The sequence below is a fragment of the Alosa alosa genome, chromosome 18, assembly GCF_017589495.1.
Source record: "Alosa alosa isolate M-15738 ecotype Scorff River chromosome 18, AALO_Geno_1.1, whole genome shotgun sequence".
Classification (NCBI taxonomy): Eukaryota; Metazoa; Chordata; class Actinopteri; order Clupeiformes; family Clupeidae; genus Alosa; species Alosa alosa.
The window spans coordinates 30,043,657-30,059,782 of record NC_063206.1 but is presented as its reverse complement, the minus strand read 5'-3'; the positions used below and the strand labels follow the sequence as shown (position 1 = coordinate 30,059,782).

At 39.6% G+C, this 16,126-nt stretch overlaps 1 protein-coding gene across 9 annotated transcripts in view; it reads right to left on the bottom strand.

The window, feature by feature from the left end:
• The window catches only part of pax2a (paired box 2a), a 28,483-nt gene extending 20,487 nt beyond the window's left edge, over positions 1–7,996 (bottom strand). For 3 of the 9 annotated variants that reach the window (XM_048270339.1, XM_048270336.1, XM_048270342.1), the window contains exons 1-6: positions 6,888–7,996; positions 5,208–5,385; positions 4,335–4,532; positions 1,358–1,443; positions 997–1,116; positions 118–159 (exon numbers count right to left, since the gene is read on the bottom strand). In XM_048270339.1, the coding sequence (XP_048126296.1) occupies positions 118–159; positions 997–1,116; positions 1,358–1,443; positions 4,335–4,532; positions 5,208–5,385; positions 6,888–6,930 (667 nt within the window). In that variant the 5' untranslated portion in view covers positions 6,931–7,996. The remainder of the gene's footprint in view (positions 1–117; positions 160–996; positions 1,117–1,357; positions 1,444–4,334; positions 4,533–5,207; positions 5,386–6,887) is intronic. The other 6 variants (XM_048270341.1, XM_048270337.1, XM_048270343.1 and 3 more) reach the window with 3 other exon arrangements.
• Between the last annotated feature and the right edge of the window lie 8,130 nt (positions 7,997–16,126).

Sequence of the window (16,126 nt, the reverse complement as noted above, 5' to 3'; positions counted from 1 at the left end):
ACACACACACACACACACACACACACACACACACACACACAGACACAGGCACAGAGAGAGTGGAGCGGCCTATGAGAGACAGAGAGAGCAAGAAAAAGTGTGGCTAACAGCACTTACAATATCCTATTTTCCTCCCATCCAGGTTGCCACTCCAGAGAACTAAAGAAATGGAAACATAAGAGAAGCAAGTGGCCCGCTTTGATAAATGCTTTAAGAAATCATCCCCAACTACCTTACCCCCTTTCTCAGTCACTGTAGTGATTTGACCCTGCACCTGTTTAACTCTTTTCACTAGAATCATGTTAATTCATGTTAAAGAAAGCCTATTGTTTGCCCAACCAATGCTGCATCAGGCCTCTGGCAGTACATCCACTCGTTAACTAACCGAGGGAAAATCCTGCCTTTGACTTGTCGCTCTGTGAGTTCAAAAAGCCATGTTATTTCCCTGACAAATTCTTTCAAAGCCCCCCTCCTCCAAGCTTGTCTTGAGAAGGGTCAAACGCACCCTCTCATGCCCCAGTGCCCTCTTGTTCCTGAGGTTAAACTAAACAATTGAGTTTTATTGAGTATTGTTATCAGACGCTTAACGTCGTCTGCTCTGCTCTCCTCTCTGCAAACACATCACTGCAGACATATTTGAGAAGAGTTTGGTTTTAGTTTTTGCCATATGGCAAAAACAAAATGCTGAAAGTCTACTAACATACTGTAGCATTATTTGTGCTGTACTCAGTGCTGTGCTATACAAAATGGAACTTTGATTCCGCTCAATAAGTCTGATGTTAAGTGGTGTATTTGGCAACTGAATTTGACACCATAACAAAGAATGAATAAAAAACCTACTCCTGGTGTAAATCGAAATGCTATCGTATACCATGCCCTCACCATCTGACCATGGCACATATAGCATAGCTGTGGAAGGGTCACAAGATGACGCATACAGAGGGCTATGAAGGTGTGAGGAAGAAACCAGATATTAATAATCCGTCTTTTTCTTACCATCCTCTCGTTTTCTCTTTTCTCCGTTGGAACGGGGGATTCCCAGAATGCCATTGATAGAGTAGGAGCCGACTGGGTCATTCGAGGCACTGGACACTGGGGGTGAGGCAGTGCTGGGGACTGGGGGAGAGGATAAAGGCTCAGCCATGGAATAAGAACATCCTCAGACTATCCAAACACTCAAACATCCTCTATCAAAAGCGTTAAAACAGACTGACTGTAGTGTCATCTTGCATTGAAAACTTAAGCAAACACATGAGCATACATGACATTTACATGATCTGAAAATGCCCTACAACTTCCAACAGTGCACTGATTAGTATGTGGACTGGATGGCTGTGTGACCGGCCCCATTGCTTACCTATGGTGTGGCCTGCGGTGCTGAGGGGAGTTCCTGTTCCGTCCGGCGATGTATGAAAAGGCTGCTGAACTTTGGTCCGTATAATCCTGCAAAAATCACCAGGACTGGATCAATACCTCTTTCGGAACATCCCATTCTCTCGCAGGAGTAAGAGAGAGACAGAGAGGGGGGAAGCTTAGCAGTCATATATTGTGCGCATGCACTGTGATTTACTTCAATACATGAGTAAATTCGAAGGTTGTTTTGGGCCTTGCAATGTAGATACACCAGATTCTGTCACAAATAACCAATCTAGGGGCATTAAGGCCAGCTCAATGCAGGTGTCATTGGCTGAATGGGGGGCTACCCCAAGAGAGAGTGGATTCAATCAAATGGAATTCCAGGTTTGGAAATATGATAAAGTCCTTCTGCCTTTATTGTGTGATATGGGGGAAAATCTTCATTGCACTTTGGTCTGAATGATCTTGCAAACAAAGCATGAAATCACATCAATTCACCTCAATGATGGGCTTCAGTGGCTCTACCTGGCTCCACTTTAATAGACTATCCCTTTCTTTCTCCCTCAGCCTTCCTTACTCTCAGCTTTCTCCCCTCTGCTCCTCTCCAAGCCAAAAGACAGCTTAGACACAAGTTCTCAAGTGCCACTGATAAACCATTGCTTCAGACAAACATCCTAAGTTACTGGTGTGAATATGGAACTATTGACAAGGATTCTGGGATAAAACAAAGTTGAGAATAGGCTGCCTGGAACATCAGATGCAAGAGCAGGATTATAAAACATGTGACAGGCAGGAAAAAGTATCTTATTCCCCCACAAAATCCCAGTAGAACATTGTATTAATTTAATTTAAATCATATATAGAGCACAACATATTGAACAATATTTATTTTTAACACAACTTAAACACACTCAGGGAAGTGAAGACACTACCTCTGGTCTTTCTTGAATCTGTATCAAAACTTTCCTTCAAAGAACTCTCATGGGGGTGGGCAATCCACATCAATATCTATCTAGCCCCAACATTTATTTGACCTCATGACATATTTGAGGGACTTCAAATAATTCAAGGACTTAAACTTTATTTGGGATCGCTGTTGTTGGTATTGAACAAGCTATTTTAATGGGATGAATTAATGATTTAATCTGTTGCAGAAAATCCCCTGTTAAAATATGAATCAATATGCTGGAAAGGCACTTAGGCTCTTGACTTCACCACCATGCACTGAAGGTGGCTGAGTGGCTAAGACCTCCCAGTGCTGATGACACATTGTACACTACTGTGTGTGTAACCTTACATTATTAATGGGGGGGAAATGTGCTTAAACTTGGGCATCATCTAATGTCAACAGAGCAGAGGTCAACTTCCCAATTGCACAGACCCTGATTCTTATTTTTATATATATAGCATATGTTTCAAATTCATATTCTTACAAGATTTCAGTTTCATTTCGCAACATTTATGCATTTTGAGGCATTTAGGTAATTCTGTCAAGATCCCTAATACAACAAATAACTACTGAGATACCATAAAATGAAACAATAACAGCATTACAGATTCGTCATCTTCTTTCTGCAGTACACAGTCACCTTTTCTCGAACATTAACAAAGCCCTTAGTGCTTCCCATATGAATAGCTTTACCATAATCAGAAACCAAGGTAATATATATTTAGAATTTACCACATGCATACATGTGTTGAAGTCTGTTCAAATTGCCCTTTTTAAGCAACCATGGTGCATGAAATGAATTTCTAGGCTCTTTCCTTTCTCTACTTTTTCCACAGAAATGTCTGGCGTGGAGAGGCCCATGATCTCTCTTCAGCTCATTAAAATGTAATGCTGATGACTAGTTCAATGGAACAGTGCCTCCTAACCAAAGTTAATTTCTCTTTCTTACAGGTAAGACTTTTTCACCTTGTTCTTCCTTGACGTTTTTTGTCTCTTACCGACTATCCGAGACATGTGTGTATTTTCACATGAGTGGAGATTTGTTTCACTTCCGCACATCCTTCATAACCCCGCACTAATTTACCAACGTCTTTACTACCGGCAATGTTACTAATAATATAATGAACGGAGGCATAAAACACTCACGAGTTCTGAACATTTGGACTACTGACCACAAAAAATGCAAAACACGTAAAACGATTATTATTATTTTAATTGGTATTATTATTATTATTATTATTATTAGTAGTAGTAGTAGTAGTAGTAGTAGCCTATTATTATTAAACAAAGTAGGCTTTGTTATACTGAGGTATATTGCTTCAAACGTTATAGGCTACACTAAATGTCATGCAGTTGAAAGCATATGTAGGCATATGTAATAAGGCTGTAATCAGTTTGATAGCTTTTGTTTCAGTTTGATAGCTCGGCGTCTCAGCAGTAGTAGGCTAAATTTACTCTTCAAGACGCGACAGTGAAAAATGCATTCTCAAACGCAATGTGGTCTGATATTGAACAACTGTGTGGTGTATTTCCCACCGCTACTGGATCTGGTTACAGAGTATTGATTGGTTTTCATGCAGACAGATGTGATTCTCGTGGTCTCAACCATAGATCTACTCGTGACTGTGGAAAGCACTGAGATTGAATTGCAGTTTTGAGACCACCCGGGTTGGACAATGAAGATCACCAAGTACAAGGATCATATGCCACTGTCTTTCGCGTTTAACGCATAAACAGCCATTAATTTATCCGCATTCAGTTCAAGGTATAAAGCCAAAGACGAATAATTCAACATGATGGTTTAAGCGTATTCGAATACATAGGCTACTGGTGCGTAATGCACAAGTCTGGCTGCCGTCTGCCTTGTATTTCTCCACCGGCAATAATGATCACAACATAATCGTATTATTCTCCGAGACACCACTCAAAAGTCTTTAACCTTTGATACTTTGCCAAGTTAAGTCCTGGTGAGAAATGGTCTTCTACTATTCAGAAAACACGGCAAGGGAAATGCTTTAAATTATTTTACCTGTTGATGGATGACACACTAGGTACAGTGTCATTGTCGCAGACACCCTCGGCCAAAAGTCGATCCCGTATTTCCCAGGCAAACATTGTTGGATTTTGCCGTTTGTAGTCTGCAATTTTGTCCACAACTTTGGGAGTTGCCACTTTTGGTTTAGAGCCCCCGATAACTCCGGGTTTAATACTGCCGGTCTCATAGTATCTGAAAAGACATGATTTGAGCTCAGCAAGCAGTTAACTGCAGCTAAATGAATTATATCCATGTTCGACATTTCAATAATCAGTGGGCTATACATGAGACTCTCCCCTTGTCTTTAGCCTACCTACTGTAAAAACAATTATAGGCTACTCTTATCATTCTGTGTTCACGAGCGCCCTAGAAGAGCGTCTGAAGTGCTCATTTTGAGTACCTCCAACTCCATCTCTACATGTAACCATTCGAACGAATTCTGCCATTGTACTGTCGCGATTTGTTATTTTGATTACTTCTAAATGTTTCCCCATAGTGCACAATATAGCATGAATATTTATATTCTTTCAGGAGATAACAGAAAACAAAATACAAAATGCCTTCTTCTCCAATATATGGGATGACCTATATTCTTCATAAAAAAGTGTAATAACCCTAAAGTAATTAGATAATTTGTTCTTTTACAAAAATAACATGCATCAGGCTACAGTCCAAATGTTTCCAGTGTAAGAATTATGGACAGTATTACAACGTCTACAAATATGTACAGCAATTCAATAATCAATAAATGAGGTGATATGTCCAGGTGCTATGATGAAATATTAATTTAGTTCAGAATGCTTGGAGAGCTACCGGTGAACGCTTGTGGGACATTTTTTTTTCTTTTGACAAATTCTCCTCCCTTACCTGCCAAGGATTTTGCTGACACAACCATGGCTGACCCGGAGTTGTCTGGAGATGTCACAAGGTCTGACCCCTTGGTGCGCCAGCTCCACAATTCTTTGCCTCACAACATCAGGTAGGGGTCTGCCATTCACAAACACCCCCCCTAGCTGGTTTACACCCCCATGCCCTATATGGGATACAACAGCACACAGAGGAAACCATAACATTACATACATATAGAAAACAAACAGGATGCGATATTTTCATTACACTAAGATACATTTCAGAGTGTAGTGCGTCATACCAAAACATTTCCAAACAGGCGCAGGCACACCTGCGCTCGCCTAACATATAGGCTACTGTCAGTCCTTCTGTTTTATAGACTTAAGCAACATGTTTTAACACTTTAACTTGACATGAATGCCCTTTCATTGGTTTAAATAAGTTATAATGACCACCAAGTTTTAGAGTTTAGATTTATCTAAGCCTAAATATAATGGCTTAGATAAATCTACTGTAGTCTGAATTGACTGGATAAGTAGCCTGATAAAATGTTCAAATACAATTATTAAAAATATCATACGTGCATCTATCAGTCAAAAAAATATATTTTGCTAGGACTATGTGATACGGCCCTAAAACAATACATTAATACAATAAAACTATTTAAGAAGCATACAACATCATTTTGATTCTTTTTCCATGGCGGGTTTAAAGAACATGGACGTTATATTTTCGAGGTGAATTAGAATCAGCCTAAATCAAGTTCCTTCTTTTGCCAGCAATGGAACATAAGGGCCAATATTTTCCTTTCGTATAGGCTACCCTTCGCTTCCACTGCGGCCAAACACATGTCGCAGATATTATGTTTCAACCTGTTTAAATTTCCTCGCACAATTACTGTAAATAATTAAAAAGAGCTTTGATAACTCATATTACAAACATAGTGGAGTCTACAGCGAAATGATTGGGAATTAATAATTAAACTTTGACGTTGACCTGTCTTCATAGGCTTAGACCGAGATATGTCTACAATAATAACTGTATAATGTAATAAAGTCTCGAGATTGGACGTATGTTCCTATCCATAAAAACACAAAAATATTAGAAAATATTATCTTATCTTAATATTCATCTCTGTATTTTCCTATTCACCTATATTACTGTTTGTACTGCGTTTATATCACGGGATGATTTGGGCTATGAATTGACAGCATATAATTTTACTTCCTTGGTATTCAAATAGAATATGACCAGTTACATAAATCTCAATGAAACCAACAGTTTAAATATGGACATTGTTTGTCCATTAAACCCAGATTATTCCATTTAAAACTTTCAATTTAAACATTTACGCAACTTGGAGCGAAGGTGCTGTTGTCATAGACTTTACTCAGACTTTGAGCAAAACCATGCCAAAATAAAAGTAGCATGTGCTATGGTACGTTCGCTTTGAACCACAAAAGCGATCGGAAAAGCTTAGTTATGGAACAGTTTTATTGTTATAACATTAAGTAAGTGAAAATGTATAGGCCTACGTTATTTAATTCAGTGCAAAGTAGGCTACTGATATAGGCAATACTCTGCCAACGTAACCACGTCTTTTGCTTCCTTTTACTTGCTAAATTAAACTCAAAAGTAAATAACACTCTTTTCCTGTGATAGCCTACTTAGTTGATTCAACATATATTTTCAACTTACGGTGCATCGCCGAGAAGGGGTCTGCTTTGCAATGAATATCCATTGGATAGCAAAGGAGGGAAAGGTAGTCGACTGAGGTCGCCGTGTCGCCTGTGTAATGCAGCTTTGAGCAGAAATTTAAAAATCTATCCGTCTGGAAAGAGTTTGCCTCCAGCAACTCGCAAAGTAACTTCTTGAAAATGTCGAGAAGTTGATCTTGCTGTTCAGTTCCTTCGGCGTAAATTTACGGTTTTGTCAGGGTATGGTCATGACCATCACTTGTCTCTACAACATTGCAGCAACATTCGCAAGACGTGGTCTAAATATCATTCAACAGCATAGCCTACTAAAAGTAGTAATAAGGATTGAATGCAATGTCTCTTCAACTGTCCCCGTCCGCAGCTGCAGTAGAAAATTCCTCGATTGTTAACGTACTTGGTAGCGCTCGAGTATGATCAGGTATGTGTAAAGATGACAGGGAAAACATGGACACGCCGATTGTGGTTTGCGGTCCCCCTCTCCTCCGGAATGGGATGTGCCTGTTAGAAGCTTGAGTTGAGAATGAAACCCCTCTTCATGTGTCTGTTTCTAAAAGCTGCAGTCCCCCCTCCCCCGCACAGTCCCCCTTGCATAGAGATGGATGACTTGTCAGACAAAGGCAATAGATTCCAACACTATGTGATTCGCCAACGTAAAAACCTGGAACCCAAATGAGGAGGTCCCTTCATATGACACTTGGTAAGGGGAGGGATACAAACAGGGAAATGATGTGACTTTGTAATAACGCAGGAGGCAGTTTAGATCGAGACATGAAATGGTTTGAAAGTATCAGTCCCGCGACTGTTTTGAGTTGTGTAACTTCTATGCGTATTTCTTTCATAGGCTAAGCGGAATTTTAGTGAAATATCCCAAAGAGTCTGTAGGCCTATATCATCTCAGACTCGTTTTAGAGAGGCATGGATGGCTGGCGTCGTAGTAGTGGTGGCGTGTCTTAAAAAGTTGGCAGATGTGTTAGCCTACCCTGTTGTCCTGTTTTAACATGGTCTCAATGTTGGGCTATTAGGTATATTTTACCGCCGCAACAGTGCCATAGGCTAACAATACGATTAATTTCCCTTCGATGTAGGCTGACAGCCCAGGCTACAGATTTCACATTACAAGTAGGGGTTAGTAAGCAACACTGTGTCACTAGCACTACCCAGCACCTTTCTGTAGGTGGCGCTGCATAGTTTAATTTGCCACCGATAGATGGAACCTGCTGGCGCAGAGTGTCACTCAGTTGTTTTAAGGCCTTGTGAAAGGAGTTTTTACAATTCATTTCCCAGAATTCATCTTAATATTTAAAGAAATCCGCTATACCACTTTGAGAACCTTTTCATGATATGTAGGAAAAATAACTTTTGCTGAAAATAATTCTGAATTATAGTTTCTGCTGCCTCTTGCAGTAGGCTATCTCTTCAAATTTAGGGCTAAATTAGGGTGAATTAAACACTTGAAAAACGCACACATATAGGCCTAGCACGTCACAGTTCGATGTAGCCTACTCACTGTTTAAGAACGTTTAGTTTTAGTTTCACATGAGATTATTTGCTGTTTTTCCAAAATAATATTTTGTGTTGTTTCTTAATTATAATTATAATTGAGTTTTAATGTTGAGTGCAAACACTTTAATAATTGCCTACAGATTTTTGTGTGAACGTTCTGCTTTGGGATATGAATGAGTAGGCTACTACTAACCACATATTATTATTATTATTATTATTATTATTATTGTTGTTGTTGTTGTTGTTGTTGTTGTTGTTGTTAAACCCTATTTATGTTTTTGATCATAAGAACAACGCTAATAGGTCTAATCTAATTAAAAGTATAGTCCCAAACATAGCCTATTGTCAAAAACATAGCCTAGTGGAACACCCTCTAATTTTTTTCAATCTAAACATTGTTTTTAGAAATCATGAATATTTTGGAAGTCAAGGTTTTGCCAAAAAGGAATAGGAGGCCATGCTGTTGTGGCCTCCGGCAAATATTCGGGACGATTCTTCTTTTCGTTACTGTTTTTGGAGGGGGCTTCTGGTACAATATGTAACACCATGGGCTGTAATTTCACACTCCACTAAACTCTTCCCCTACAGCTGCTTTTATTTCCCCGCAAGACCCCCGATTTTCTGCCTCTACCCGCTTCCACTGTTTAGCTGTTTCCCATGTTAAACAACAGTAAATCTAACCAGACCTCAGTTTTACACTCAGATTGATAGTGACCAATGTCTTGCTAATCTCAAAATAAAATGGGGATCTGCCTTTTGTTTTGTTTTTTTCAGTTCACAATGTAGAGTTTAGGTAGGCTACGTGAAACGTTCTCCTGTAACGTGAAACGTTATCACCAAATATTTCGTTTAGGTAGCCTAGGCTGGTAGTTTATGATTTGAAGAAAGCTTTTTAAGCTTATAAACATTAAGTTTGGCCTAAATGTTATATCTGTTTAATTTTTGTAGGACTGACATCTAAATATATAATGTGGATTGGTGGCAGGCACCTGCGGGAGTCCACAGTTAGTGAGCGCCTTGTGGGGTCAGCGGAACTACTGTGCTTCTCTGATCCTTTGGTATGTCACACAAGTTTGTCCACTGAAAAGTTAGAAGTCAGTCATGTGAAGAATGTGAACTTCCGGTAAGTGAGAAATCCTTTCCCCTGTCATTTTCAATATTGTGGTTGGTTTCTATGCTGCCAACGTCATCAATCGATATATTTCCGGACCTATCATGCACTTCACACTTTACATGAGTCTAAATTCAATACTTGGGTAAGTAGCCTATAGCCTAAGTATTCCTCCGGTAGCCTACCCTATACTCTTGTCGATCTTTCAAAAGCTGTAAAGTTCCCTCTCATAATGTCCAAATATTTTAATGTCTATATATTAAATATGACTTTTTTTTAACAAGACTGCCCAACCCAATGGCTCAAAACGCATGGTGAAGTAGACTGCATGCTGTGTGCAACCTGTAAAGCCTACCTACCATGTATTTCTTTTTAAATCAGTGACGTAGCTTGAAATTGTATTTAAATCAGATACATATTTCTAAACACTCTTACTAGAGTTATTTTCATCTATCAGTTTATAAATTATTCTTCATCTATTAATTCATGTTTAGGCTATGTTTTTGTTATTCATTAATAAAGTCACATTTTTTTGACCTCATTATAGAGCTCTGGGTTTCTTTCGGTTGTCCAAAACAAAATGCAGAAAGCAGACTGCGTAGCTCTGTAGCCAATGTCCAGTAGCCAAACAGACATGATGACGCAACATTTTAAAAGTAACTTCAGAAGGCAGATGCTCCCTTTTTCGAGGGAAATCTAAAGGACTTAATTCAAGAGAGGCCAAATATCTGTCTACAAAGTGCAAAATCACTGGCCTCATCTGCACCCTAGCCAGCTTATGTCGTCTACAGGGCGAGCAGATGGACCATCAATTTAATTCCATTCCCGACACCACTAGAGATTGATTTTGTACTTGCTTTTAATTTTACCATAATTAATTAGATCATTAGAACAGTTTTTCATTGATCATACCATTTAAACTCAGAATGGAAAGGTGAATTAGCACGTGATCTATGTTTTCAATTTGTCTCGTGTAGGGCAATGCTAATTACAATTGCTGCCACTAACACAGCCAATACATTTGCTGAGTGAAAGGTAGCCTATTATAAATTATAGCTATTGATATGATAACGATGGTAATGATAACTAAAGGCGATTATTTACAACAACTTAAAGTGAAAATATAAAACACCAAAACTACAGCAATAACAAATACTATTTATGACGATGACGATAACAACACAACACCACTACAATAACAACAGCATAATAATAATAATAATAATAATAATAATAATAAAAACACTTTCAACAACAGAGCATTAATCGTAAGCAAAAGCTATGGTTACCTCGATGTAAGATAGAGATTATGACTCTTACGCTATAGGCTACGCACCGAGTAAGTTTATCTCATACATCACTGTATGACTCTGAGAAGTTACAATAGTCCGCTTTACACAGGCCCTTGGAAGAACATCAAACCTGCGTCGATGTGTATTCACATGTAGCCTATTCTTTCCATGAGATGTGGCTCGCCAGTGGAAAAAACAATTGAATGGCAGTTATTTCACACACAGATTACAGTCACGTAGTTGAGTTTTTATAAAGCCTCCGTACAATGGCTGCAATAGAAGCATCGATTTATAGAGTAAATCTAGGAGCTTACCTTGCAGTAGAAGCCAGCGCACCTCTATCGGTAGAAAGTAAACATTGACAGTGTTTGGTGGAGGGCGATTGGGATAGAGAGGAAAAAAAGAAATGCGCGCTTACCTGATCGACCAGCGCTGTGAGCCATGCCTTACCCCTGTCTAATGGTCCGTCTCGTCGATGCAGCCCACTAGATCTGTCCGGCCTCCTGCTTTCCCTCCTCGGCTGGGTGTCTTGCCTATCCCCGCTGGTTGTCAGAATCTTTGACCGATCATCCAAAACTAAACGGTTTAGACGACAACAAAAAAGGAGACCAACCCTGCTTCACTGAACTAGCGATTGATAAAGGGGAAAATAGCAATCAAAGTAAATAAAGCGTTTCAGGTGTTGTATAAAAAGAAAGAATAAAACTTGAAACTGGAAATGGGGAGTGGACTTGTGTATGGAGATAGCCTACAATATGCTAAGGTCTACTCAAAGGGCTTTTTACATGTAGGAGGCACAAAGGTAGGACTATTTATGTTGAATGACTTTACATACAGTGTGTAGACTGTGCGTTCACTTTGTTACAACAACGCCGAAATGTATGATTATTTTGTTACCTTTGCTCTGACTTGAGTCGTTACTTGTAAGTGTGACTTGTAACTGCTGATGATCTATACCGGAGCATGCCCACTGGCTGCACCTTAAAATTGACTTACTGTAAGTGGACATTCGTTTCACCAGTTTCAAAAGTTCTGACTGTTCATCGTATAGCATAAACTGCTTAGAAGGGGATGATAGTTTGGATACACATTATGTAGTTGTAGGTGTCCAGTGAAATGATCATCCATGGGTGCCAAAAACGCAATAAATTGTAGGTCTTATATGCTAGAGTTCAAGGCTGACCAGAAGTTTCGATGTTTTCCCCGTAGTATTCGTGTAATTTTATCACTAAGTCAGCAGCTGTCATATGAGAGAAAATATTGTTTGGCATTGAAAGTAGGCCTAGGCCTATATTTAGTTGCTCAACATAATGTTGTAAAATGATTAGGAAATGATATGGTCGATTTAGAGTGGCTGCATTTTGTTAGATGCTATTCTATCAGAGGCAAAACAGGCTAGCTATTTCAAAACACTGGCTTAGTTTTCAAACAGCAGAGAGTATTATCAAGTTCACTTTTGGAAGTTATGATGCACATTTATTTTTTTATTATCAAAAGTACAGTAACACCAATAGCACGCGTGTGCCTAGCCTACTCTACATTTCAAATATTTTATATTTTTTTCAAACTATACATTTTCCAAAATAACCCTTTCGTCGGACATATGAGCAGGGAAACTCAGTAGCCTACAAAGGGACACTGCATGCCTCACCTGCACCTCACAAGCGCGCGCGTGCTCGCACACACACACACACACACACAGGGACGCGGGGGTGTATAAGTTACGTTTTAGCTGGAGCACAAAATCAGTGGAAAAGGGAAGCACAGGAAGACAAGGAGGAGGAGGAAGAGGAGCAACAATAAAAAAGTGTAATCTAAAAGAGGACCCCACCCCCTCCCCCCACCACGCACGCACACACACACACACACACACTTAACCTTCGTGACAGTCAAAGGTGTGCCTGGTCTAAGCTTGATTCCGCGGTAGTCGGTTGGTACAAATATTGTTGTCGAATGACTGTGCTTGAATTTTCATTTCAATAAAACGCCGTACATTTTTAAGTGTCATTTGCAAACAGTGTAAATACTGGAACCCATCCTTCGTCGACCAACACTGAAAGAACTGTTTAAACTGAACCATTCATTACCATATTTCGCACAGATTGGTACAACAGACTGGTGCAACACAAGTTTTCCTTTTAAAGATTTATCTTCACTGCATCGGCGGCCTCTTTGTCTTTCAAGAGATTCAAGCTTGGGAAAAGCGATTTCACACAAACTGTTTGTTAAATAGACGATATATAGTCTATAATAATGTAATGTTGTATTTTATGGCTTCCGTGCGCTCTGCAATTCTTGTGAATATTATAATGCAGCAATTTTACAAGTTACTCATCTGTTAATGTTCCAGTTAGTAAGTTTTATACTCCACTTTCTTTTATTTTCACTACTTCACTCGCACTGTTAAACTCTTTGCTGAAGTTTCCACTCAACCGTTGGACGTATATAGGCCTACATGTATTTGAGAGCAGGCAAAATATATGCACCACTCATTGGTCACAATTTGAGCAGCATATAGCCTAATGTCATGTAACTTTTTCATATAGTTTGTTCTGCTGCAGTAGCTTTCTTTGCTCTTTCTGCATTGTTGTTGTGTAATAATATCATATCGCATATAGGAATGGTTTTATAGGGAAGTGGACAAAAGTGCCTCTTTCATTCGAGCCAGTTCATACGCATGGCACCGCTATCCTGTGCTCTGCCCATTCGAGTAAATTATGTGCGGTCACCGATTATGGTTTCTAATAGCGTTTTACAAACACGTGAAAGGAATTGCCTACCTTATTAAACGTGTTTATTTTTTAACGCGTGTTTCCCAACCATATCTTAAAAGTTAAGAAAAAGCGTCATTCATGAAGGTTTGAGCATGCGTGAAATGAGTAGGCCTATGATGGGCATGATTGATTTAGATTGTGGCGCAGGTGTTCATTATTGAAAAGAACGTCAACAGGAAATACTATGTAGCCTAGTGCTCATATTAAATAATTTAAAACGTAGTCTAAGGCCAACCTATGTTGATTATTCCTAAATTTATATAGCTTAGCCTACCTAAAACATTAAAAATAAATATTAATTTATGTAGGTCTAATATTTTTTTTCCTTTACATTTAATGAACAAAATGTAACACATATTGGTCTTCCATTACAGTCAGTGCATCTTCTCTATTTCATCTGAAAACTGCATTAAGGTAATTATAGAAGTGGTCTGGACTCAAAAATCAAACACTCAAGAAGTTACAAAAAAAGTATCAGAGGGCATAGCCCCTGTGTGTGTGTGTGTGTGTGTGTGTGTGTGTGTGTGTGTGTGTGTGTGTGTGTGTGTGTGTGTGTGTGTGTGTGTGTGTGTGTGTGTGTGTAAACATGAATATTTAATCCCTGAGGCAGTCCTGGACACTTTTGACTCAGCTGCCACTATCAGGCCTAGAGGCTGACAGGAAACAGCTTCTACTCGCGTCTGCAATTTGGAGACCAGTGGCCTCCCTGATGAGCCCTATGGCCTGGTCCAGCTCTCACCTCCACCCCCTTCAGCTACTGCCTGTGTTCTTGGTCAACACATCCAGCCCCTCACAGCATGCACTCATCAGAGTTATAAACACTAAGCGCTCACTCCTTAACATGTACAATGTACATATAATGTAGTGGTTTTAATCAGAGCCCTTCACTGTAGACTAGTTAACATTACATATTTGCATGTGATTCATAAACCCCCTTGAAATATTCAGTGTTAATGCCATATTGTAACCAGGATCCAATGCTTGTCTGTTACAATGTACATCCATTATACCTCTCTCTGGAATGTATGGCTGGCTGCCTCTCTCACGAGCCTCTGATCATCCTCCCTACAATATCCTGTCCCAGTAAATATAACCTGTCACCTTCAATGGTGTAATGATCATGAAAATGGTGACCTTGATCTATGAGAAGGCATAATAGGAGACAATGAACCTCCCTTCCACGCATGTCAGTGCAGGCGCTTAGGCCTGGCATGTGGAGATGGACTGAAGGAGGGATCCAAAGCAGCTTGTTTTAGGGGCAATAACAACATGTGGAGTGTCTGTAATGGATAGGGGGTTTCTCCCATTGGTGAGCATTTGGCCTTAGTCTTGTGACCGCAGTCAGTATGAACACAGATTGAAGATGTTAATTATGGAGGTGTATGTGGTGCACTGGCGTTTTATTGTGTCCTACATTACATTGGTCAATGCCACACACTGTTTCCCTAAGCAGAGGGTGCCGAGGCTGTAGATTAATGATGCAGTGCAGTCTCTTCGGACATCCTGGGCCTGTGTTTGGACAGCACACCCACTGCCAAACATTAACCATGTCCCAGTTTTTGCAATATTTAGCATTAAATAAGTCTCACCCTCATTTCTCTGAAAAGGAGGCCACAGAGGGTTCCTGCAACAGTCTCTGTCATTTATCACCACACCATTTTTGGGAAACCTGGTCCTTTGTTTCTTTTCTGCCTGCCAGTATGAAACTCCCATAAATTTCCCTCATTACAGTTTGAAGTCAATCTGAGCATATTCCAAATAATTGTTGTGTGGATGTTTCTATAGTATTTTGCAAGTCTGAAAATATGCCTCTGTGCCATGCACTGCACATGTGTCCAGTTTTCATCAGATTGCTAACTACATACGTCTTGACAAGTCTTTTTTATTTTGGTTCATTGCCTTTCAGTGTCTGGACAAAAAACACAAAAAAGGGCTAAAGAAAAGTCAGATGAATCAAACTGAACTAAATAACAGATCTGGAAACAGAGCTCGGTGTTAAAGTAGAGATTGGTATGTGCAATCTGGTGTGCCACAACACCCGCCTCATCCGCTGCCTTTGCCAGCTTTTCATATTTAAAGCCAGTAAGGGTTTAATTACCAAATGATGACAGTGTCATATGGTGGCATTATGGCAGAGGCTGTGAGAGGGATGCTGAGTGACAGTGGGAAGCTGGAAGGGGAAAACAGGAGGGAAAAATAGCTGAGACAGTAAAACATCTGTAATTTGCAATTCACTGGTGTTCAGTGGTTGCTCATGGATTAAAGATTAAAAACTATTGTCTGACAGATGGAGGAGAGCAAGAGGGAGAGGGGGGGACTAAGCAGAGCATTTACATTTGTATATAAGTAGCACTGTTAGGATAATCACGTATGAAAAAATAAGCTGTCTCTATTACACACTCTGGGCAATATATACATTAGCTCTGCTTCCAGATGCCTACGCCTCATTGAGAACATATCTTATTTCGGATCTGTTTCAGTGTAGAATGCACTGTTTGGCCAGGCTTTCCTTTAGCAGCTCATCATACACCGATAGTAC